The following is a 24,864-nucleotide window of genomic DNA, read 5'->3' on the forward strand; positions in this document are numbered from 1 at the left end:
GATCGCTGGCTGTTCGCTGCTGGATGGTGTTGCTGAGCGGCTGCCCCGCAGCCCGTGGAAAGCCTTGTGATAACAAGAAGCTCTAATGAGTTCCCAAGGAATGTCTGAATCACTTCCTTTTCTTGGTGATTTCTCAAGGCTTCTGTAGAGCAGACTCATCAATCCTAGCCCAGACAGAAGGACACCCAACGCTGGGCCCGGTTCGTGCTAAGTCCACAAAATGGGCACTTTTTTGTTCTTGCCTTAAATGACCCCTGTAATGAAGGATCACGAGGCTGGTAGGAACTGTGAAGGCAGGTAAAGTGTCTGGTGAAACTTCCCTTTTATGAGAAACAAAGGGGAGAGAGTGGTTTGATTGCCTACATGCCAGGCACTTTCTCAAATTGTAATAAAAAAAATATCAACCATTCCTGGGCACCTGCTACGGGCTGGGAGCTTTGTTTACATTATCTCTGGAAATTCTTACATCCGTTATTTCTGCACGGGCACAGCTATCCCCATTTGTGAAGATGAGCAGATTGAGGCTGTGAGTCCTTCAGTGGCCTACCAGAGGTCTTGTCGGCAGTAAATAAATGGTTGAGTTGTCAAGTCAGAACTCAAGCTCAAGTCAGAACTCAAGCTCCAGTCTGCTCAACCATGTGTGCACCCCATTACATCACCGTCCCTTTCTCCTCAGATCTACTGAGAAAACTATAACACTGTGGTTGGCAAACTGCATCTCTTTGGCCCCTTGAGTGTGGCTCTTCCACAAAATACCACGGCCTGGGCGAGTCTATTTTGAAGAAGTTTAAAAAATTTGGCTCTCACGAAGCCGGTTTGGCTCAGTGGTAGAGCGTTGGTCTGCGGACTGAAAGGTCCCGGGTTCAATTCCGGTCGGGGGCGTGTGCCTTGGTTGCGGGCACATCCCCGGTGGGGGGTGTGCAAGAGACAGCTGGTCGATGTTTCTCTCTCATCGACGTTTCTAGCTCGCTATCTCTCTCCCTTCCTGTCTGTAAAGTATCAATAAAATATATTTTAAAAAAAAATTTGGCTCTCAAAAAAAATTTCAATCGTTGCACTGTTGATATTTGGCTCTGTTGACTAATGAGTTTGCCGACCACTGCTATAACCCAATAGTTGCCCAGATTTCTCTAGTATAAAGAGCTTAGCATCCAGCACATCGCTCTGTAGCTACAGAAGCCAACTGGTCCTGAACACTTCCTCCCAGGTATTCCCCAAGGAGCACTGCCTGCACTGACCATACCTGACACTCAAAAGAGCAACAAAGCCCTTTAGATAAGTCCTGCTCTCCTCCAGGGATCTTAGAGCCCTCATCAAAGGGGGAGGGGTCCAGCGTTCCTGGCTCAGTGTCTATGTATTGAGAGCCTGCTTTGGGTAGAGCCGAGGGACAAGGGTAGTGGTGATAATCCAAAGGGCTCAAAGTCAAGTGGGAAGGGAAGGAGGGTGCAAAGCAGACACACCCATGGTTGTTAAAATAGAATGAACAAAGACATGGAGGTGGTGGAGAGGTGACCTGAATTCAGAATTCAGCCACTGTCAGGGTCTCTGTGGGAGCCTTGGATCAAATCAGAGGGCACGACCTTGGAAATCCAGAAATGGCATGATCTAAGAAGCTAGCCCCTTGGGACCTGGCCAAGAATGAGGGGGCCCAGGATGAGGCCTGCGATGACCCAGGGTGTCTCCTGATCCTCAGGGGTGGGAATACAGGGGCAATGGATGTGACACATTTTGAATATCTGCTTGTATCTGCCTAGAACCTAGAAGATTCTCTGATTTTTTTACATCATCTTTCATTTCAGCTGTTCATGCCAAGAGCCTGGTAGCCATCCTGCACCTGCTGGTTGCTCTGTCCCAGTATTTCAGGGCCCCAATCCGACTGCCAGACCATGTTTCCATCCAAGTGGTTGTGGTCCAGGTAAGACAGATACCATGTGTGCAAAGGGTGGAAGAGTGTGTGCTTGTATATGGAATGCCTTAGGTGGGCAAGTACCGGGGTTTACGTGTTTTTGTTAGGAGGGTGACTGTGTAAGGTATATTTGAGGGTGTGTGGTGTGTATGTTTGTGAGGTTGTCTAAAAGGATAAAGAGGAAAGAGGTGTGTGTGTATGTGTGCATGCACACCCTGCAAGCCATAGAGAATTATCTTTTGGGTAAACAGTGGTGCTCAGGTATGAAGAAGAGACAGACGTGAGGGCACGTTTGTGTGTGTATGTGTGTGTTTGAGAGACCTGACTGGCCGTGCCTGGACTGAGGACACTGCCCTTTTTCACCCGCCCCGAGAAGCACAGCTGGGCTCTCAAGTCATCTTTTCCAGATCGTTGGATGGAATTTCCATTCACTTGGCGGTGTAATTTCCACAATGAGGGTGTGCACTCTCCCTGTGACTATCTCATTCTACCCCTAACCCCATTAGATGCTCAAATTCAATTTTATTTTCCAACTTCATGCCATTTAGCAAAAGGTCATTTGGTTTGCTTGTTTCTGTTCTTTTCCAAATAATCATGCTGCAAGGGAAGACTCCCCTCATAAGCAGCTCCCGGGGTATCCAGGAATCTGGAATAGAGAATAACATGGCAGTTCTGCATCCCGTGGTGAGGAAGAGCATGGAGGGCTGGTGAGCTCTGCCACACCAGGCCAGGCCAGTTTCCAGGACAAAAGGTCTTTGAGCTGAGCTTTCAGGGATCAGATGTGAATGGAAGAGGACTTGGGAGAACTTAGTTGTGCCCTAAATGAAATTTCTTTTACACCTTCTGGGTACTGAACTTGCTACACATCCAGGGTCCAAGGGGTGGGGTGGGGGGTGTATAATAGGACTATGACACCTTGGCCCCGCCTACAGATAAGCAGCAGAGAGGGGTATCAGGGGCCCATAGCCAATGCCAATGTGTGTGGTGCAGACATTAAGTGCAGGCGACTGAAAGGGACTAATTGGCCTCATTTATTGAGCACTCAACTGTGTCAAGCATGGGGCCGAGCATTTTCTATCTGCTGTGGATACGTGACCAACCCTGAGCTTCCTGATCCAAGCATCTTCCTAGTGAATCCAGGCCATCTCTCTATTATGTTATTTTTGCCCATCAATAATGAATCCGTTTCATTACATTTTTTTTTTTTTTAACTATGATTCAAGATCTGAGCAGGAGAAGGGGGGGCGGGCTCCTATTTTGAAACAGTGGTCACTGCAAGCCCATGCCTTATGCCTTGTTTTGAGCTCAATTATGGGCCATCTGAAGGCTGTTGTTGGTTTAATTTGTCCTGTGGGCAGCCTTGTTAGCATGAGGGAGAAAAGAGGACACGTTACATAAAATGGCATCAATGCATGTCAGGTTTTATGGGGTGTTTTGCTTTATCAAGCTAAGCAGGCACAGAAGCAGGACTCGGAATTGGCTGTGAGTCACTGAACTACAGAGAGCTCTTTAGGGGAACAAACAGTGGCTGCCGTGTGAGGGGTCATTTAACCCAGATTTCTTCTCCCTTGTGTACAGAAGCATTTAATTCTGCATGATGTGTGGCTGAGGTTTTATATCTGTGAACGGACTCACAAGACAAGGACACAGATTCCATCAGCCCCCCATGAAAGCATTACCTATGTTAAAGGTGTATTTGGGAAAGTTCTGATGTATCCTCATTGGGTCTCCTTTAAGGGATGTTTACTTCCTCTTTTGTTTTGCTAGTCCATTCTTCTTAACTTCTTGGAGCTATACTCTTTGCCTTTACCCAGGTTTACCTTTCCTTCTGTCAGTGTTTTGCAAGGACCCTAGATTCTGTGGCTATTGAGAATGTGAGGAGAAGGTTCCGGAAGTTTTGGCAGGAGGGTCAAGAAGGCAGGTTTCAACAGGACACCGGTGCCAGAAGATCCTTGTGGACACTCACCTCCGCCTTTGAGGAGGATGACTTTGCTGTGACAACTGATTTCCACACCCAGACCACCTTCCAAGGGCCTCTAGCTATGAAGGAACCTAATGCAATGCATCTCCCTGCTCATGCCCACCTGAAGGTCCTCTTGAACCCGAGCACTGCTTCACTAGCTCCCATGCTCACCCAGTGAGGCTTAAATTCTAAACCAGCACTCACTTGGCTCCCCATTGACTCATGGCACCCTCCCTGCAAACCTCCCCCTCTGCCTTTTTCCTTAGGCCATTCCTTCCTCAGGAATGGCCTCTCCTCTGTGTCCTTTGAATGCCAGCTCAAGGACCCCTCCCCTTGGGTGATTTCCCTGACCATCCCCAGCTGAACGTGCCTGCCTTTGTCTCTGCATAGGGTGACCATGTGATTTACTACCCAAGACACTTTTGAGAGTGAAAGGAATCCTACTAATAGCTCTCCTGGGTCATCAGGCAAAAACCCTGTTTGGGGGAAACCATTCTCACATACCTGCTTCATCTATGACGTTTTACTCTTTAAGTTCCTCAAACTCCAATTCAAGGGCTTGTCCATAGAAGGTACTAACTAGGGGATTGTACTCAGAAGGCACTTATCAATGAAACAAAGAAGAGAGGATGAAGTGATGGGAGGGAGGTGGAATAGATGTCAGATAGATGGATAGCTAGGTAGGTGGGTGGTGGATGGATAGGTGGATGATGGATGGGCTTCCAAATTACTTAACTTTCCCCCAGAGAGTAAGCTAGTTACCTGAGGACTGTACTGGTTATTTGAAAGCTCCTGTATTTACCCAGTAAAAAGAAGGAAAAACAAACTCTCCTTCTATTTGAATTCTCCAAGCTGGGCCTGGTTCCTCCACCCCAGCCCCCCATGTGTTTCTCGGCTTCCCTCTGTGGCCCCAGCTGGAGGGCAGACACACCCTGGCCTTCATTTCCATTTGGTTTACTGTGGATTACTCCAGGAGGCAAACAGTTTGCTTCCAACAGAATGTCTCCCAATAAAGAAAGAAAAGATTCACCATCCAAGAAACAGCCTACTTGTTTGGACTAAACACGAAACTGCACTGGAGTACTAATGGTACGGTCCAGACCCGGGAAGTCAGGGGCCTTGTTTCACTTCTGGAAGCTTCTCAACTCCAGACTCACGTTCTTCAGCACCAGTAACTTTCTCAGTATCGGGAATGCTAATCGGTATTTTGTATTTTTCTAAAGTATATTTTTCTCTTCTCCTCCCAACCCTTCTCCCCACCCCCGTTTTAGAAACGAGAAGGAATCCTCCAGTCTCGGCAAATCCAAGAGGAAATAACTGGTAACACAGAGTATGTCAACACCATTGTTGCCAGCGATTCTGTAATGGAACACAGATGTTTCTCCGAAATTCGTCCATTTGCTGATATTTAGTTTTCATTTTTTGGGATTGCAAGAGGGATTATACTTCAGCCAATGATTATAGCTTAGCCTTTTCCATGCATTCAAAACATGCCTCTCAATGCTTAAGGTACAAACTTGGGTGGGGAAGTGGGGAGAGAGAATTAGCAGTGATTGAAAAATTCTAATTTTGTGGCACTCCAGGAAAAAAGTGTGCCCCAAAAAGCTAACCAGCATGAAATCGTCATGCCATAAACATGGACTTGAATTTAAATTGCTAGCCTTCAAAAGGACGTTTTTCTTCCTTTTCTGAATCTGATTGATTTGGTCACATGCCATGACCCAGAAAGCCCCTCTCTACCTTAAAGTGGTGTTTTTGTTGTTTTCACTTACTTGAAGAAATTGAAATATCAAAACATGTAAGCGGTTTGCCGCCGGGAAGACAAGTTTGGGTCTTAAGCAGAAAGAGCAGGACCGTGTGTGGGTTTGAGATCCCTGGGCAGGCCTGAGCCCTGGCCACATGCGAGGCCGGGCAAAGTTTGTTTTCTGGTCCATCCCTCCTCTATCCTCTCTTGAACAAGAAGAGCGAAGTTAAAGATCAGAGACCTCTAAGCCAGCCTTACTTGAGTTCAAATCCAGACTCTGCCACTTGGCTCAACTTTGAGTCCCTCAGTGTCTTCATCTCTGAAGCAGGGAGCATTTTGCTAACCACAGAGTGTGAGGATTTAACGTGGTAACAACCCTGCCCTCCCTTGCCCATGCCCTTCATTGCTGACTTTTCTGGCTTTTCCCCATTAGAGCCAACCCACACCATTTCAGCCCGATCTCCAGGAAACTCACTTCCTCTCCCCCATAGTGGCTGACGGAGGTCAGAGTGGTGTGGACCTCACTATGAATGTGCCTTAACGGGGCCCAGGAGTGTGGGCATTTCAGGCCCAGGATAGGGCAGAGGTGCGGGGAGGCCCTTCCCCAGATGCCCAGGTGATGGCCTTATTCTACGCCACTCCAGGGTCTGGTCCTGGCAGCCAGGAAAGCAGCTGATGTACAAGGCACACCCATTCTTGGCCTTGATTCTGTGAGGGGCGGGCTGAAAGCTGCCCTGACAGGCCTGCGGGTAGGAGAATTCCTCTCCATCCCGCCCCTACCTCCCCTGACCTCCGCTTATCCGTGGAAAAGAGGAAAACGTGTCTGAGAAGATCCTGTGAGAAGCTCCCAAATCAGGGAACATGAAGTTTCAGTTTTCTGAGCAATCTCTCAGCTGCCCCTGTGCTTCCTATGGTCCCTTTCTGCCATCTTGCCACATAGACATAAACAAGGATGCAAACTCCTAATAATTTGACAATACACTACAGTCTCTGAAGCACACATGAAGCAATCATTACACCTCCTAAAACCCCACAGCCCAAAGGTGGAGAAGGAGATTATCACTGGTTCCCCCAGCAGTAAACTCCAAGTTCATTATTCTTTCCAATGCATTACCCACAAATCATCATGTAATGGGTGATAGAAGTGCAGTTGGAATAAACTAATGAGACCCCAAAACATACTAAGGAAAAAAATGTATTGAGCATTACCTATATACCAGGAATTGCGCTAAAATCTTTTACATATTAAATTATGTAATGCTCACAACATGCTATCTTCATTTTAGAGATAAGAGACCTGGTGTTCAGAGAGGTTCAGTAGCTTGCTCAAGGTCACACAGCAAACAAACGGCTCTGTGGGATTTAAACCTAAGTAGTCTGTCTTTTAACGCTTGTGTTTTTAGTTCTTTGCTGCTTCACTGGTAAAAGTCCGGGTCCAATTCCTGCCCTCTTTGAGAAAAACCTATCTTGGAGCAAGGCGAGGTGCAACTTGATGGGTATCACAGGATGTATAGGAGAACTTGACCTCTCTAGGCCAATGCCCACAGTATCCTGGGCAATGAACTTACTAAGTGTAGAATGCCAAGAGAGCTTTGGGGCTTTTCAATCAAGGGCGAGGAGAGAAGATTCACACTGTTTTCTTTCTCCTTTTCCTACAGGGCTCTCTCCGGAAGGCATGGTGAGTTGCGTAAGGTTGTCCATTGGTGCTGGTGGCTTCCATGGGGGTCTGGTTAATTCTGCAGCAGCTGGGAAGCATAAGCACTCAGCTTGTGTCCTGCATGTGTCTGCACCACCAGCCTGGTGACAGAGCTGTGTGGTAGGGAGGGTCTGCTTACTGGCGGGAAGAGGAAAACTAACCGCAGCTGCACAGTCCTTTCACAACTAACCAGACCATGGGCATTGCTGGCCCTCTGGATGGGTGCTGGGCAGTCTTGCTCGAAGCATATAGTGAGAGCAAAGAAAGGAGGTGTATTTACATGCTCGGACTGTCTCCTCTCTGCCCAGCCCTTCTCGAAGCTGCTTCTTTCTCTTTCCTTTTCATAGCTCCTGTCTCTCCCACCTCCCAGAACTTTGGGTTTGTTCACAAAATCTGAATGTCAGAGGTCCCAATCACTTTCCTGGAAGTCTCGGATTTGCCCAGCGGTACAGAGTAGGGAAATACAGACCCGGAACCTTCCCTGCCCCAGGTTTCCCTCCATTATTTCACTTCCAAGTTCAGAGAATGTGGGGGGTGTGGCTTTGCTACTTCCTGTGATCCTGTATTTGCTGTGCATATTTTGAACAATTCCAGTAATGCTGGATCAGTAGACATACTGAGCAATGCACATCCTTTCTCATCTTTTATCTCATAACACACCTGGGAGGTTTCTTTCTCAGGTGGCATGTTAGAAGAGGAAACTGAGGCACAAAGCATTGAAGTGTCTAGATCACTCAAGAGGAGGTTCCCAACCTGCTTATTAATTCACGCTACCAGGATGATTGGCTGGGTGTCCTGATTTTGATCATTAGGACGTGAAGTGATTTGATATTTGGATATCATTCTATCTCCAAAAAGCTTCCGAAACACTTTAGAGCCATGACTAAATCATAATGTAATGAATACAAAGACTGAAGAGAAATGACAGGCCCCCAGTTAAAGTGCCTAACCGAGCCACTCAATCCCGGCCCAGAAGAGGTTTGACACAGAGGATGGACACACACACACACAAAGCTCCTTAGGTGAGCATACCCCAAATCTCTGCCCTAAACTCAGCTTCTAGAATTCCCAGCGCAGCCTCATGCCCCAGAAAGTTTCCATCTGTACCTGACCGTGTGGCCAGGATCTGGGGTGGGCTTCCCACCAGGAATCAGCTATGTCCTTCATCGACATTTTCCTCTTTTTCAGAACGTGATGCCTTCGACACCTTGTTCGACCATGCACCAGACAAGCTCAACGTGGTGAAAAAGGTGGGAGAGGGGTGCCTGGTAGGGAAGCAGTGGGGATGGAGCAAAATATTTTAGGAAACATCATTACCTACAGCTCACAAGCTTCCTAAACCTGGTTTCATCACCAAATCTCTGCAAACATGGGCTTTCCTGCTTGATGTCCATTTTTCCTGTCTTGTTCTCACTGGAGACTCATCCAGTGCCTTTCTTCTCCTGTCAGGGTGATAGCTTCTCTCAGAGGGTTCTGAGACTGCTATGAGCACCCTGTTTCCACCCTTACTCAACCTCCAGCCGTCCCTGCCTCCACACACAGACCTCCCTCTGTTCCTTGGGCACAGGCACCTGCACCTAGAAAGGGCCTGGAAGGAGGGACCCAGTGGGGTCATTTCTTCTCTGGCCTCCTTCTTAATTTTCTTTTGGCCCCCTGACCCTGGGGTCAGACACTCCACCTCTCACTCAGGACTCCCAGCTCCTCTCACAGTTTGAATCACATGGCGTCTAGGACCGTAAACCCTTGGGAGCCTCCTTTCCTAGGAACTCCAGGGGCTTTGCAGAAAAGCCTCCCAGGCTGCTCCCTCATCCTCACTCAGCTCATCACGGTGACCCCAGGCCCAGTGCTTTCAGCAGGGTCTCCCTGGTCCTTGTCCTCACGGTGGAGTCACAGAGGTGGCCCCAAGGGCCTGGCACTAGTGAGAGTCTCCATCTCAAAGCCGCCTCTGCTTCTTTTTTTAGACTCTCATCACTTTTGTGAACAAGCATCTGAATAAACTGAACCTGGAGGTCACAGAACTGGAAACCCAGGTGAGTGACAGCCCCAAGTGCCGGGTGGGGAGCCAGGCCCTACTCAACTGCTACCATTCCAAGTGCCCCATCCCTGCACTGCTAGGAGGGCTTTCCACAAGCTTTTCCAGGAAGGAGGGGATTCTATTCCTCTTTGGGCTTTATCTGAATTTATTCTGAGGAGTTGCAAGAATGTTATCATGAATATCTAAACACTCTTCACCTACATATGCCAATTATTAATATTTGGCCACATTTGTGTATGGTTACCCCCCCCCCCGCCCCCTTTCTTCACCTAAGTACTTCAGCATACACCTCTTAATAACGAGTACATTCTCTTAGATAACCACACTCACTGATCCAATTCTGGTAATTTTAACATTGATAGAATACATTTTTTAGGTTCAACCATATGCAATTGCTGATATTTGACTACTTTTGACAATGTCACTTGGTTCAAAGAAACATTCTATATTCCAGTTTTTCCAGTCTCCCTAATATTCTCCCATGCAGTATTTAGTTGTCATGTTTCTTTAGTGTCTTGTTATAGACAGATCCTCAGCCTTTCTTTACAGGAAGTCATTTTTGAAGAGTGCAGGCCATTTGGTTCACAGAATGTCTCTAAATATCCCTTCTCACAATTAGATTCAGGTTATGCATTTTCAGTAACACCACCGCCTGAGTAATGCTGTCTTCTCAAACACTTTTGTCCAGGAGTCCGTGACTGGAGATAGTAACTTTGGTCACAGAGGTAAGCTGGTGTCCACCAGACCTCCCTAATGCAAAGGTCCTCTCTCTCCTTTATAAGTAATAACTAATCTTTAGTGGGAGATACTTTAAGGCTGTGTAATGTATTCTATTTCCCAACCTCCTTTCGTTTGTGATGAATTTCTAAAATGAGGTTTCCTTTTGAGCACATGGACATCTCTTCTTGTTTCTAAAAGCAATTCCTGGCCCAGCCAGTGTGGTTCAGTGGTTGAGCATCAACCTATGAACCAGGGGATCAGGGCATATGCCTGGGTTGTGGGCTAGGGCATGCAGGAAACAGCCAATCTATGATTCTCTCTCATCATTTAATGTTTCTGTCTCCCCTTCACCCTTTCTCTCAGAAATCATTTAAAATTTTTTAAATAAATACATAATAAATAAAAGCAATTCCAGGTCTGTGCCTGAGTAGTGTCTGAGTATGTCTGGACTCTGTGGGAATTTTATATGCTCTTTGGGGAGTTAGAGAACACTCTGGAAAAGTGATATTTCCTCGAGTGAGCTAGAATGAGCTCTGGGACTTTGCCTAAGTTTGCGTGGACAGGGTGTGCTATGAAAGGGAGTCTCTGGTGAGTGTGTTTGGTATTTGTCTGCGGGTTTTACCATCAAGTCATCAGAAAGAGCAGTCAGGGTGGGAGCTGTTCATGTCAGTGGAACTCAGAGCTGTGAGTAACCTCGATCCTAACTCGAGGTCCTCCGGTGAGTTGGTAAGATTGGAATTTTTTATCCTCAGCCCATTCCAGCCATAGCCAGAATGAGGCCCAATTAACTGTTTCCATGGGGCTGGCCTTGATTTTAACATGGATGTTGGGTCTGCTTTTGAATTGTCCACCTCTGGGGTGACCTAGGTTGAGTCATGCTCAGGCCCTACCCACCTGATGGATGGAAGCAGGCAGGAAGCTGTTCCTCTGCCAAGTTCATGCAGGGTTGTATGCCCATAACAAAGGCTAAACAGAGGCCCACTAGCCAGCCACCTGGCAGATCTCTGACTCTGGGCCCAGCTCACATTCCGGGCAAATTTTTTTTTAAGTTTCCTAAGATGATTCCAAGAACTTTGGCCTCTTGTGAACTTTAGCAACTGTTGTTTATGCCCACAAACATTTGGTGGCCCCACTTCCTTTGAAAAGTTCTAGGATACCAGAATCTTACCCGACCTCTCCATCGTTGCTCAGGCCCCTGTCCATTCCTAGAACACCTACTCCTTCCAAATTTCCCTCATCCCACAGGCCTCCACTCCTCCACAAAGCCTGCCCCAGTGCCCAGCACACACTCACCTTGCCCTTCCTTGAGCAGAATACCTGAATCCCTCTGCTTAGCCCAGGAATCGATGGTCCCTTAGACCAGATTCCCAACCCATCCAGACTATGTGCTTGATGGGAAAACAGGGCTCTAAGCCTCTTGTCCTGGCCCTCAGCACACAGTTGTACTCTGCCAGTAACTTGTGCCCTGATTACTTTGTTGTTTTCCCAGATAGTAAGCAATACACTACATCTTCACTTAACATTATCATTATCACTGGGGTCTTAGAAACTGCGACTCAAAGCAAAATGACATATAACTAAACCAATTTTCCCATAGGCTAGTAGTTGATATAACCAAGTTCCTACAGCATATTTTTGGTCACAAAAATGTCACCAAAGTTCTAAATAAAGACCCCCCCTCCCCAACTTTTCTAATATTAAACATTGGAATAAATGTGCGTTCTGTGTACCTTTAAGAAATATTAATAAAAATAAGTAAGAATTATTTTCCAATCTGCTTGCTCCAGTTCAGGGTCACAGGTGGCTAGAGCCTATCCCTGAAGCTCAGGGCACAAAGCAGGACTCAGCCCTTGACAAGACGCCCTTCCACCCACACTCACACAGATTGGGACACTGTAGACACACCAATTCATCTGATGTGTACATCTCTGGGATGTGGGAGGAAACCTGAGTACATGGAAAAAACCATGCAGACATGAGAACATGCCAACTTCACACAGACAGTGTTCACAGCTGAAAGTCAATTTTTTTCTCATCAATGTTATAATGTAATGATGTTATTCGAGGGCCTGCTATATATTAAGTTTTGCCTACACATCAAGCAGTACTCTAGGCACTTTATACCTATTAACTGGTTTAGTCCTCATGATAACCTTATTAAGTAGAAACTGTACTACTGTTATCCTTATTTTATTAATGAGGAAAATGAGGAACAGAGAAGTTACGGTATGCAACTTGCTCAAATCACACAGCCAGTAAGTGGTAGAGCTGGAGGACTAGCTTCAGAGCCCAACTTCATAATAGCTACGCTGTGCTGCCTCTTAAGCAATGATACAGTGAGATATGAGAAAGGAGAATGATGAGGCCTGTATGACACTAGAGTTATTCATTCACAAAGCACTTCACTCTGGTAGCCTCATGCAATTGGCCTTGGACATCCCTTACCCTCCTTCTGCTCCACAGTAGCTAATTACTGCTCATCCCTCCAGTCTCCATTCAGGCAGCAGCTCCTCTAGAAGCCTTCCCTGTTGCCGTCAGTGGGAGAGAGTGACCTTTGTCACTCACACAACCTGCTTCCCTCCATCAGAGCAGTTGCTGCATTGTCTCCACATCAGTCTCCCTACTGGACTGTGAGCTCCTCTAGGGAAGAGGCCAGACATGGCCCATGACTGTGGTCCATGTGCCGGATTAGAGCTTGTAACATGGTCAGGGCTCAATAAATGCTGGATCACGCCCTGCTGGTGTGGCTTAGTGGTTGGGCATCAACCTATGAACCAAGAGTTCCCGGTTCAATTCCTCGTCAGGGCATATGCCTGGGTTGCAGGCTCGATCCCAATGTGGGGCATGCAGGAGGCAGCCCATCGAAAATTCTCATCACTGATGTTTCTATCTCTTTCTCCCTCTTCCTCTCTGAAATAAAAAATATTTTTTAAAAGATTTAAAAAATAAAAATATATTTTTAGAAAAAATATTTTAAATATTATAAAAATATTTAAAAATAAATAAATAAATAAATAAATAAATAAATAAATGCTGGATCAACTGAGATCAGGACCATGGACGCTGTCTCCAGTGGTGGACCAGCCAGATATGGGACAGACCAAACATGTTGACATAGGAGCTGACGAACCCTCTGGTTGAGGGGCTTGGCTGGCAACTCAAGGGCCCAGTGCCTTCACCTGGCTCTCTTTCTCCAGTTTGCAGATGGGGTGTACCTGGTGCTACTCATGGGGCTCCTGGAGGGCTACTTTGTGCCCCTGCACAGCTTCTTCCTGACCCCGGACAGCTTTGAACAGAAGGTAAGGAGAGGCAATGTGGGAGGAGGCCGTAATCCACATGCTCTGACTCATCCATCTACGTCTATACTGGGGCCATCTGGGCAAAAGGCAGTGGCTTCCTGTCTACCCATGGTCTTCAGTAGTTGGATAGGGGGCCCATTCTGATGAGCACTGAGCTGGAAAGACCACAGAGCATCTGAACATTTCCTCCCCACCTACCCTCACCATAGCCTGGCCTTGGTCCCCTAGTCATATTCCCCAGCCAGGTATCACTGCTCAGTCTCATCTCTCCAAGAAGTGACAAGGCTGGTTGTACCTGAGGACCCTCACTCAGCCTCATTTCAATGCCTCTTATAAGCTGCCATAGCCTGTGTGCTAGACAAGGGGCATTTGATCCAAAGTAGAAACCCTTCTCTGCTTCTTGTGCACATGTCTTGCTCTCTGATTCTTTCAATTAAGAGCACTAATGTGCCTTAGTTGAAACACTGGTATTATAACACAGGAACACAGTAGAGGATTTTGAACTTTTCCAGCAGTGCTCACTCCACATGGCCTTCCCATTTTGGTAACCTCACTTCTTCAAATTGGAAATTCTAGCTCAGCCTCTGTCCCTCTAGCTCCATCACTTCCCAGGGGCAAATCCCAAGACCCACAAGGGCCCAGGAGTGAGTGTGCAATAGCATATGCACTGCATTTCTCTTTCCAGGTCTTAAACGTCTCCTTTGCCTTTGAGCTCATGCAAGACGGAGGGCTGGAAAAGCCAAAACCTCGGCCAGAAGGTACTTTGCTCCTTTGTTGGGTTTGTGACAAGATGATGAGAACCTCTTCCTGTACATGAGTGTTGGGGACACAGGGCAAGGCTCGTGGTTGAGAAAAGAAGGATGAGTTTCTTTTCAGAAGTCTTCTCTACCATTTTTTTAGCAGCTAGGTGTGACAGGGCACAGCTGCCCAGTCCTGGAAATCCTTTGTGAGCTGCTAATCACATGGCCATCAGAAGTAAAATTCTGAAATCTCATGCATGGGATACAGGGGTAAGGGCTCAAGCAGATGTGGTACATAGCAGAGATGCTGCTGCAGAAACTGCCCTATGCCCAGTTTCCAGGTTCTTCGTTCCCTGGACAGGGTACTGACCTGCCAAATTGCTATATCCCAGGCCAGGCAGGGAAAGTTGCAGGAGTCATTGTTGGCAGCTCTGCTCTGAGCATAATTGCCTTCCCTGTCCTGTGCCTACTCCAAACTGCCCAAGGATGATTTGTCGGGTTTGAATTGAAAGTGTAAGACTTAAAAAAAATAAATAAATAACGGCACAAATAACAAAATGCTCCACTAGCCCTTCTGTGCTGGTGCTTGGAGCTATGTGTGCATTTGTGCATGTAGGAGTTCTTCTTAGTACGGATATTTATTTTCTGAAACTTACTGACTGAAATTTTTCATTTTACCAGCACTACCAAGGTTCATCAGTGGTTGGATGGGGCAGGAGGAGGTTATTCAATACTGTGTTGAAGATAATTTTCTGTTTATGTCAATTTGGAATATTAAAAATGCCATATGTGGGTCCTCTTGCTTGACTTTCCTGGGTGTTTAAAGGCAAGTGGACAAGTAGGGATTGTGTACTTTCTCTCCCCATTGCTGCCTCTGCTCTGAATTCTTTCACCCAAACCTTCACATGGGAGTGGTCCTTCACTGCCTGTCCAGTGGGCCTGAGACTCCCATGCGAAGAGAGGTAGGCTAGCCTGACCTCAGTGCACTTGAGGCCACTCGGGGGAGAAAAGAGATGTACCCAGTCACCAGAACAAAAGGACAATGGTGATAATTGCCATGAAAAAGATACAACTAAGAGGTTGATAGAATTGAGGGGGTGATGCTCACCTCTCTCTGAGGTGGAGGATGGTTTCATAGACATGGTGGTAGTTGGGCTAAAGCATAAAGATCAGATAGGATTTCTGTTTGGAGATTAGAAAGAGGCTGACCTTGACCTGCACTAGTTCCCCTCCTAAGGATCTTCCAGAACCAACACAACTGGTGGTTGGCTTCAGACCACCCCAGAACGCCACCCAACCAGCTCGACAAACAACACACCCATTTGGCAGGCTTGGCTGCATCAAAACCCTAAAGTGACTCTTGCTCTGTGGGTCAGTCCCAGCATAACAGCTTATCTGCAATAGTCACAACCAGCCCTCGCAACCAGGCAACCTGAGGGCCAGTCCCACTGACTGATGTGCCAGCAGCAGTCATGGCTCAACTACATTAGGGCACATACAAAACAAACAAGGGACTCCACTGGAGCAGCTCAGGTAACCAGGCAGACAGACTGCACTTCTGGGCCCCACAGGACACAAGCAATCTACCAGATGCAGATTTTAAAACAGTGTTTATAAGGATGCTTAATGATCTTAGGGAGAAAAAATAGATGAACTCAGTGAGGACTTTGACAAAGAGATAGAAAACGTAAAAAAAGAACCAGTCGGAAATTAAAAATAAAATAACTGAAATGAAAAATACATTAGAGCTGAAACCGATTTGGCTCAATGGATAGAGCATCAGCCTGCGGAATGAAAGGTCCCGGGTTCAATTCCGGTCAGGGGCATGTACCTTGGTTTTGGGCGCATCCCCGGTAGGAGAGGTGCAGGAGGCAGCTGATCGATGTTTCTCTCTCATCAATGTTTCTAATTCTCTATCCCTCTCCCTTACTCTCTATAAAAAAAATCAATAAAATATTTTTTAAAATACGTTAGAAGCAATCAACAACAGATTAGAATTAAGACTCATAGGTTGAAAACCATGCTATAGAGCCTATGACTATCGGAAAACACAGATATTTACATTACGATTCATTAACAATAGCAAAATTACAGTTATGAAGTAGCAACAAAAATGATTTTATGGTTGGGGATCACCATAACATGAGGTAATTAAAGGGTAATGGCATTAGAAAGGTTGAGAACCACTGGATTAGATGAAGCAGAGGATTGAATAAGTGATCTGGGAGAAGAAGCAGCAGAAAACACCCATTATAGTACCAAAAAGAAAAATAATTTTAAAAAATTAGGATAGTTTAAGGGACCTGAAGGACAACATTAAGCATATAAGGGACCTGAGGTACAACATCAAGCAAACATTTGGATCACAAGGGTACCAGAAGGGCAAGAGAGAGAACAAGGAACTGAAAAATTTCCTAACCTGGCAAAGGAAATAGACATACAAATCAAAGAAGTGCAAAGAGTGCCAAACAAGATGACCCCAATGAGGCCCACACCAAGACACATCATAATTAAAATGCCAAAGGTTATAGACAAAGATTGCATCTTAAAAATATCAAGAGAAAAGCAGTTAATTACATAAAAGGGAGCTTCCATAAGACTGTCAGCTGATTTCTCAACAGAAACCTTGCAGGCCAAAAGGAATGGCAAGAAATATTTAAAGTTACAAAAGGCAAAGACAACTAAGAATGCTCTACCCAGTAAGGCTATCATTTAGAATCAAAGGAGAAATAAAAGTTTTCCAGACAAAGAAATGCTAAAAGTGTTCATCACTACTAAACCAGTATTACAACAAATTTTACAAAAAATGTTAAAGGGACATCTTTAAGAAGAGAAAAAAAAAAGATCAAAAATATAAATAATAAAATATAGGAAAGAAAAAGTTCTCATTGATAAAAGCAAACATACTAAATAAAAGTGGTGGATCACCAACTATAAAGCTAGTAAAAAAAAAAGTTAAAAGGGAAAGTAGGAAGATCATGTGTAATTACAACAAACACAAAAGAAGTAAAAGAGAATGATAAAAACATAAATGAGGGGATGAGTAAAATTTGTAGTGATTTTAGAATGTGTTCAAACTTAAGTGACCATCATCTTAAAATAAACTGCTATAAACATAGCTTAGGTTGGGGCAAAAGTAGGTTTACAGTTATGAGTACTTGAAACAAAAAATTTATTCTTGTATTATTATTTACTAATTATTATATTATACTCCATTTGAACAACTACTTTTGGTTCACCCCGTATATATAAACTACATGGTAACCACAAACTAAAAATCTATGAGTTATACAAGAAATTAGGCATACAGGGAGAGCTCAATAATAATATAGTAATGGATAGAACATCCAGACAGAAAATCAACAAGAAAAGAGTGGCCTTAAATGACACATCAAATCAGATGAATTTAATTGATTTTTTTCTAGAACATTTCTCCTCAGAATAATAGAATATACATTATTTTTGAGTGTATGTAGTGGGACATTTTCCAGGATAGGTCACGTTAGGCCACAAATCAAATTTCAATAAATTTAAGAAGATTGAAATCATAACAAGTATTTTCTCTGATCACAATGGTATTAATCTACTAATAAAATCAACTATAAGTAGAAAAACACACACATAGAGATTAAATAATGGTACTAAACAATGAATGGGTTACCAATGAAATCAAGGAATAAATCAAAAGTTAAGTTGAAACAAATGAAAACCTAACATTCTAAAAATCTGTGGAACACAACCAGAGCAGTTCTAAGAGGGAAATTCATAGCAATATAGGCCTATTTCAAGAAACAAGAAAAATCTCAAACAATCTATCCTTTTAACTAAAAGAACTAGAGAAAAGAAAATGCCCAAAATGAGTTGAAGGAAGGAGATGAGAGTGGAAATAAATGAAATTAGTCCAAAAAGAGATGAGAGTGGAAATAAATGAAATTAGTCCAAAAAGAACAATAGAAAATATCAATGAAACCAAGAGCTGGTTCATTAGAAAAATAAAATTGATAAACCTTTTGCAAGACTCCAAGAATAAAGGAGAAGGCCTATAATAAAATTCTATCTAATAAAGAGGGAATATGCTAATTGATGGTCACACCCTCACAAAGATGGTAGTGCCCACAGCCAATAAGGAGGGAGTATGCTAATTGACTGTCACACCCTCAAAGATGGTGACGCCCACAGCCATAAAATTGGAGCACCCAGTCCCCTCAGCCCTGCTGGGGCGGCACAGCGGCCAGGCCTGCCCCCAGGCAGGTCTGGCCACTCTGCACGCCTGCCTCCGGAGTCCCCCAGTCCTCTCACTCCCTCAGCCACCCAGGGCATACCTGAGGTGCAAGCAAGCCTCAGATGGTGGCTGCCCAGCCACCCAGGGCCATCCAAGGCTCAGGTAACCAGTGCTGGCTGTGGCAGCAGCAGAGGTGTGATGGGATGTCACCTTCCCCTGATCGTTGGATCACCTCCCACCCCTGAGGGCTCCCAGACTGTGAGAAGGGGCAGGCCAGGCTGAGGGACACCCCTCCCCCCCAACTTCCAGTGCCTGAATTTTCATGCACTGAGCCTCTAATACAATTATAAATGAAAAAGGAGAAGTGACAACTGGCACAGCAAAAATACAAAGAAAGATCATATACAATGATCAAGGGAGATTTATTCCCAGGATGCCAGATTGGTTCCAGTTTTGCAAATTAATTAATGTGATACAACCCATAAACAAAATGAAAAATACAAATCATATGACTATATCAACAGATACAGATAAAGCACATGACAAAATCCAACATCCATTTATGATTAAAACTTTCAGTAAAGTGGGGATAAATGGAACATACCTCAACATAATAAAGTCCATATATGACAAAACCACAGCTAATATTATATTACACAGTTGAAAGCTGAAAGCCTTCTCTTTAAGATCAGGATGTTCACTTTCTCTACTTTTATTGAATACTAGAGGCCCGGTGCACAAAATTCGTGCATGGGATTGGTGGCTGTCCCTCAGCCCAGCCTGCACCCTCTCCAATCTGGGACCCCTCAAGGGGTGTCCCACTACCCGTTTAGACCATGCTAGTTGTTCTCTAATTGTGGGTCACAACAGAAAAAAAAAAAAAGATAAAAAATATAAATAAGAAAATACAGGAAAGAACCACTAGCAGTGTCACCTAAGGCCATCGGAAAACACAGATATTTACATTATGAATCATTAACAGTAGCAAAATTACAGTTATGAAGTGGCAATAAAAATAATTTTATGGTTGGGGGTCACCACAACATGAGGAACTGTATTAAAGGGTCGTGGCATTAGAAAGGTTGAGAACCACTGCACTAAATAGTTTTTTTCACAGTGAAGGAGACCAGCAACAAAATGAAAAAGACTGTGTCCCTCTAGAGCAGGGGTTGGAAATATCTGGTCTGTGGGCCATATACGGCCCAAGAAATCATTTGGTCTGACCCTTCCAAGGCATTAGGGGTGAGTTAATTAAATGTTTGACCAGATATAGCAGGCTCATTTTTTAGTTGGTAATTTTGTATGGCCCTTGAATGATGATATAAATATCCAAATGGCCCCTTGGCAGACAAAAGTTTCCCCACCTCTGTTGTATAGTGTCTCTTCCTGGGAAGGCCACTCTAGTATCCTAATGGCATGAGGAATGGTCCCCGAGTAGACTGTACCCAGTTGGTGAGCACCCTATCTTTGGGTAGGAGAGAGATAATAGGAGAGCTGTGGTCAGTATGTTTGCTTCTGTTTCTTCAAGCTGCTTCATATGAACTTCCTAGTGATGGGCTAGAAGTACTCATTCTGATATTTCAGTGTTCAGGCATTTATTTCCCTCAAGACAGACAAGTTTTCCAACGTCAATTAACTGATAGGGATATTTCAGCACCTCCATGACAAGTCTCGTACAGTTATTGAACTGACTAATATGAAACTTCCTTCCCAAGGGGAATGGAGAAACACATCTGTTTTATCCGTTGTTACACTGGGCGTCACGCCCAGGCTGAGAATTTCCAGTGCGTAAAGGAGAAATGAACCGGTGTTTGGTGAAATGGTACCTGGTGAGGGGTGTACCCAGCACTCCCTCTGCATGCATGCTCCTCCCTGGACAGGGAAATCCAGCAGTGAATGCTACAGGATTTATGAAGTGTGCCGATGTGCGCCATTCTTTTAGGGTGATTCAGAATCAATTAGGGCCCTAACCAGTTTGGCTCAGAAGATAGAGCATTAGCCTGCAGACCAAGAGGTCCCAGGTTCGATTCTGGTCAAGGGCATGTACCTTGGTTGCAGGCTCCTACCCAGCTGGGGCCCTGGTTGAGGTGTGTGCAGGAGGTAACCAATCGATGTCTCTCTCTCACATCTATGTTTCTCTGTCCTTCCCTCTTCCACTCTCTCTAAAAATCAGTGGGAAAATATCCTCAGGTGAGGATTAAAAATAAAAAATAAAAATCAATGGAAAAATATCTTCTGTAGGCAGTGGTGGAGGCATTTTTCATGGCAAAGTGGTTTCAAGGTCAGGAAAACATCCTCTGCCAGGCTGTTTGACACTCAGCCCTGCTGTACCCCGAAATCCCCTGGAAACTTGGGGTTTGTATCTCAGAGGACCTTTGCTGCCCAAACTTCACAACCATTTAGTTCTCTGGAAACACAAACCTCCCAAAGGATGAACAGTCCAGCTAGAGTGGGTAGAAAGGATTGGGGAGGACAAGAGGCTTTGAGGAGCCTGTTCCATGGCTCCAGTACCATCCAACCTTCCCCTTCACGCTCACTCCCTTGGTAAGTTCGCTTTCTCTCCTCTCTGCTTGTCTAGCAGTTTCTACCTGGGGTAACTTCCTGGTCTTTGACTTGAGTAGAATTTAACAAACACAACACCAAGCTGCATTCATGCCCCATCAGCCCTAAGCCTTTGGGGCTGATTTTTACCATAGGACAAGAATCAGCCCCAGTGCATAGGGCTGATGGGGCATGAATGAGGCTCAGATATAGGCATGAACCAGCCTGGGAGCAGAAAGGGAGGCCAAGTGCCAGGCCTGGGAGCCCCTGGTCCATCAACAGGAGAAGTTGGAGCTGATTCCAAGCCCAGCTGGGGTGGGAGAGGGTCAGTCTGCAACTGGGATAAGGCCCAGTAGGGGCGTACAGGAGGGTGTCTAGGGATGGAGAGGAGCCCTAAAGAGGTTCCCCAGGCCCTTGGTATGTAGCCCTGTGGCTGCACTTGTCTGTGGCGACCACATGGGCAAGGGTCCCAAGGCTGAGACCTGGGAACCACAGTCCAGCCATACAGAGCCAATGGCCTCCGTTCTGTCTGGCCTTGGAGGACCCCTGATCCTAGACAAGGGCGTTGCTAGAGTCCTGACATCTTCCCAGCCTCTTTTTCCCCAGCCGCTCAGCCTGTTCTCCCCCACCTTCGAATCCCAAAGCATTTATTGTTTTCTCTGATATCATTTACCTCCTCTGACCTTCTGCACAGTCAGGTGTCCTTTTAATCATCTTTACTGTGAAAATATCACAGTTACAGAAAGGAACATAAGATATAGATGTTCAGGTTAGTGAAATATTACCCAGCGAGCCACCAGGCAACCACCACCAACTCAGGGAGAGGAGCCCTCCCAGCTTCCGAGAGTTCCCGCCAAACTTCCCTTTGGAACATAATCCTCTCCCTCCTCCCTGAAGATGGCCACTCTGCTGACTTTTACCGGCTTTTGTCTTTTTATTTTATTTTATTTGCCTTTTCTTACAATTTTATTGCCTTAGGGTGCATTCCTGAATAGTAGGCAGAGTTCCTTTTTTTCTTGTATGTTTTCCAACTCCAGTTATTTGGAGGAAGGCACTCCCAGGGAGTGAGAGCAGGGACCTTGGTGGGGGAGGAGGTGGGGGAGGGGCCTGCAGAGGGTTAGAGGGACAGCCAGGGAAGGAAGTGACCACTAAATAAAAGGGAGGAAAGAAGAAAGGGAGAGAGGGAGGGAGGAAGAAAGGGAAAGAGGGAGGGAGGGAGGGAGGGAGGGAGGGAGGGAATGGAGGAAATGGTTGTATAAAAGCTTGGGAACTCATGGAGAACTCTCCTGAAAATCTAATCCTACTCCCAGCCTCAAACCCAGCTGCCTGGCTCTTCTTAATCTGAAACTGTCTGGTCCCTGAGGCATATGGTTACCCAGGACTCTCTGCCTGGGCTTCTGTGTCCTCCAGGGCCCTCCCTTCCTGAGGGAGAGGCAGTTTAGCCCTAACTCCCCACCTCTTTGCCCGTAGCCTCAGACTTTCCCCTTCTTCCTACCACTCATGGCTGGTTCTGTGGCGAGGGGGCCCCCCTGGGACAGGTGTGACTTAGGGGAAAGTCAGGATCAGGGAAGCACCCCTTGTACCTGGCGATGCTATGTCTGGGGTGAAGGCTATGAGCTTCATTCTACTGAGAGGCCATGCCCCGGGCTCAGCACGGCTGCCCCTCGCTGCTCCCTGCTCTGAATTCTTGCTGAACACTCCACAACCCATCCTTCCGCACCCACCATGGTCTCCTGGGGGATGCTGGAGCACAGCATGATGCCCTGTGGCTGCGGGGGTATCCACGCAGGACCATGGGGGCACACGCGGTGGGTGGTGGATGGGAGAGGTTAACAGATGCCAACTTTGGGTCACGTGTGTTCCCCCCCCCCCCCCAAAGCTTTACGTATTTTTTTCTCTACACAGACATCGTCAACTGTGACCTGAAATCCACTCTGCGAGTGCTGTACAACCTCTTCACCAAGTACCGGAACGTGGACTGAGAGACAGGCGGCACCGTCCTCCGAACCACCTTAACCTGCTTATTCCTGCCTCCCGCTCTGTGCCGCCCCACAAAGCCCAGCCACGATCAGACATCCTGGGGACCAAATTAGGAAGGAAAGGATCAGAAATCCAGTGGGCTGACCCATACCTCCCAAGCCCTGGGGTCGGAGCCAGCAGTGGCCTCAGAAGATTGTCCCCATCCTGGTGCTGGATCCAGATTTCCCTGTGTCTCTTGGGAACCAGCTTAGGTCCAAAAGACACCCCCCCCCCAAAGATGAAAATAGAGATAATAGTTACCATTTAATGGGTATGAACTATGTGCCAGACAGCACACTAAGTGCTCTGGTGTACTCACATTCATTAGTCCTCATGACCTCCGCTGAAGCAGGTGTTATACACCCCTTTCCCAGATGAGGAAAAGGCTCAGAGAGGTAGAGACTTGTCAGAACTTGACATTTGTTTTTCCTCTTGAAAAACATACGTATTTGTTCATAACTAGCCAATTACATCACATTCTTTGCCTGTCCTATAGCTGCATGTGTATGTATGCACTTATGCACACCCACCAAGACAGGCGCCCACTGACCTCGCCACCGAGCAGGCCAGGAGGGCCTAGTGATGCACACTCAAATTGGCAAATTTAACCCAATTAATAGTGTATGTGTGGCAGGAATCATGTCCCTCGGCTCCTTTGTACAAATGAAAATTACTCTTAATTCCTTCAGATTTGTAATAACCCCCATGCTCTGGTTTCAGGGCGACATTTGGGGAAGGATTCTGTTTAAAATTAATGGAGTGGCACATTTTACAACCTTTTTGCTTGATTGCACGTAATGGAAGTGCCCCATATTTTACTGCAAAATAAGTACTCAATTCATTATCATTAGGCAAATGTACACTATACGCCAGCACCACTGAGCGCCGGGCAGAGACCCACGTGAGCGTGGCTTGGGAAGAAGTAGGGCTCTTCACCGGGGACCCTTGAACTTTAAAGAAAGGAACTCCTCTTTGCCTTCTAATTGGTCATTTAGACCATTCCTGGCCGAGTCTGCCCGCATGCAATTACCGGCTAATTCAGGCGAGGAAAAATGTAAGCCATTCAGACCCAAGCCGAGCCGTTTCCTTGCGTGGGCTCCTGGCGGGCTGCTGGGGACTTGCATCCCCGCTCAGTGAACCCAGCTTGGAAACACACGGCTCTGGTTGTCCCAGGCTGCCGGGGCCTGGGCAGCTAGGAAAGGGGCTAAAGTAGGAGTGACAAGGAGGACGAAAAGCATGGGGTGGGGAGCATATTTGCACACTTCACAATAAGGAAATACCCTCAGACGAGGGACTGGGCTTGTGGGGTTTACAGTCTTCATAAACTGACCAAGGCCTTGGGGTAATTAACAACTCTTACTGGTATGTCATCTTCATTATAGCATCTTCCCAACTATGCCAGATGGGCCCAGCCTGTGTGCCCGCCTCCAGAAGTCTGTGCCCATTGCACAAAGCCCTCTTCTAGTCAATTCATTCTGATCCCTGTCTACGCCACCCGGAGTTAGGCCTCCCATACTGTCCAAAGCATTTCCTTCCCGCTCCGAAACATTTCCTTCCCTGCGGTCCATCTGCAGTGGCTCAGAACCCAAACAATTTACAGATAATGCACATCCCTTTGGATATTGTGCTCTAAGGAAAAGAATTGTTAATCAGCATAATGAGCATTTGAGATGCAAAGACAATGTACTCTTGTGTCAATTTATGTGAAAAGATACAATTATTTTTTACATAAGTGGTGAAATGTTATGTTTTTCATTAGGAAGTACTAAATAGTGTAATATTTGTTTGTTCTCTTTTCAATTCCTGATAGCAAATCAATGTAAGTCGTTGCTTTGTCTCCTTGAGCAGTACTAAAGCGGATGAAGTAAGAGCAATGAGTACATGTAAACCTGCTTTGCTCTCCGAATTCTCTCCCTTGTTTTGTCTTTTGTTTTCCTGTATTCGAGCTGCAAATGCACACTGTAGGGCAGGTCCTTATG

At 45.9% G+C, this 24,864-nt stretch overlaps 1 protein-coding gene across 1 annotated transcript in view; it reads left to right on the forward strand.

Moving 5' to 3' along the window:
• The window catches only part of PARVA (parvin alpha), a 138,083-nt gene extending 113,292 nt beyond the window's left edge, over positions 1-24,791 (forward strand). The window contains exons 6-13 of the mRNA XM_084893802.1: positions 1,800-1,915; positions 5,141-5,199; positions 7,272-7,291; positions 8,498-8,559; positions 9,271-9,339; positions 13,262-13,363; positions 14,049-14,121; positions 22,772-24,791. Of these exons, the coding sequence (XP_084749928.1) occupies positions 1,800-1,915; positions 5,141-5,199; positions 7,272-7,291; positions 8,498-8,559; positions 9,271-9,339; positions 13,262-13,363; positions 14,049-14,121; positions 22,772-22,848 (578 nt within the window). The 3' untranslated portion in view covers positions 22,849-24,791. The remainder of the gene's footprint in view (positions 1-1,799; positions 1,916-5,140; positions 5,200-7,271; positions 7,292-8,497; positions 8,560-9,270; positions 9,340-13,261; positions 13,364-14,048; positions 14,122-22,771) is intronic.
• Positions 24,792-24,864: the final 73 nt, after the last annotated feature.

The sequence above is a fragment of the Pipistrellus hanaki genome (genome assembly GCF_964339955.1).
Source record: "Pipistrellus hanaki genome assembly, chromosome: 9".
Lineage (NCBI taxonomy): Eukaryota > Metazoa > Chordata > Mammalia > Chiroptera > Vespertilionidae > Pipistrellus > Pipistrellus hanaki.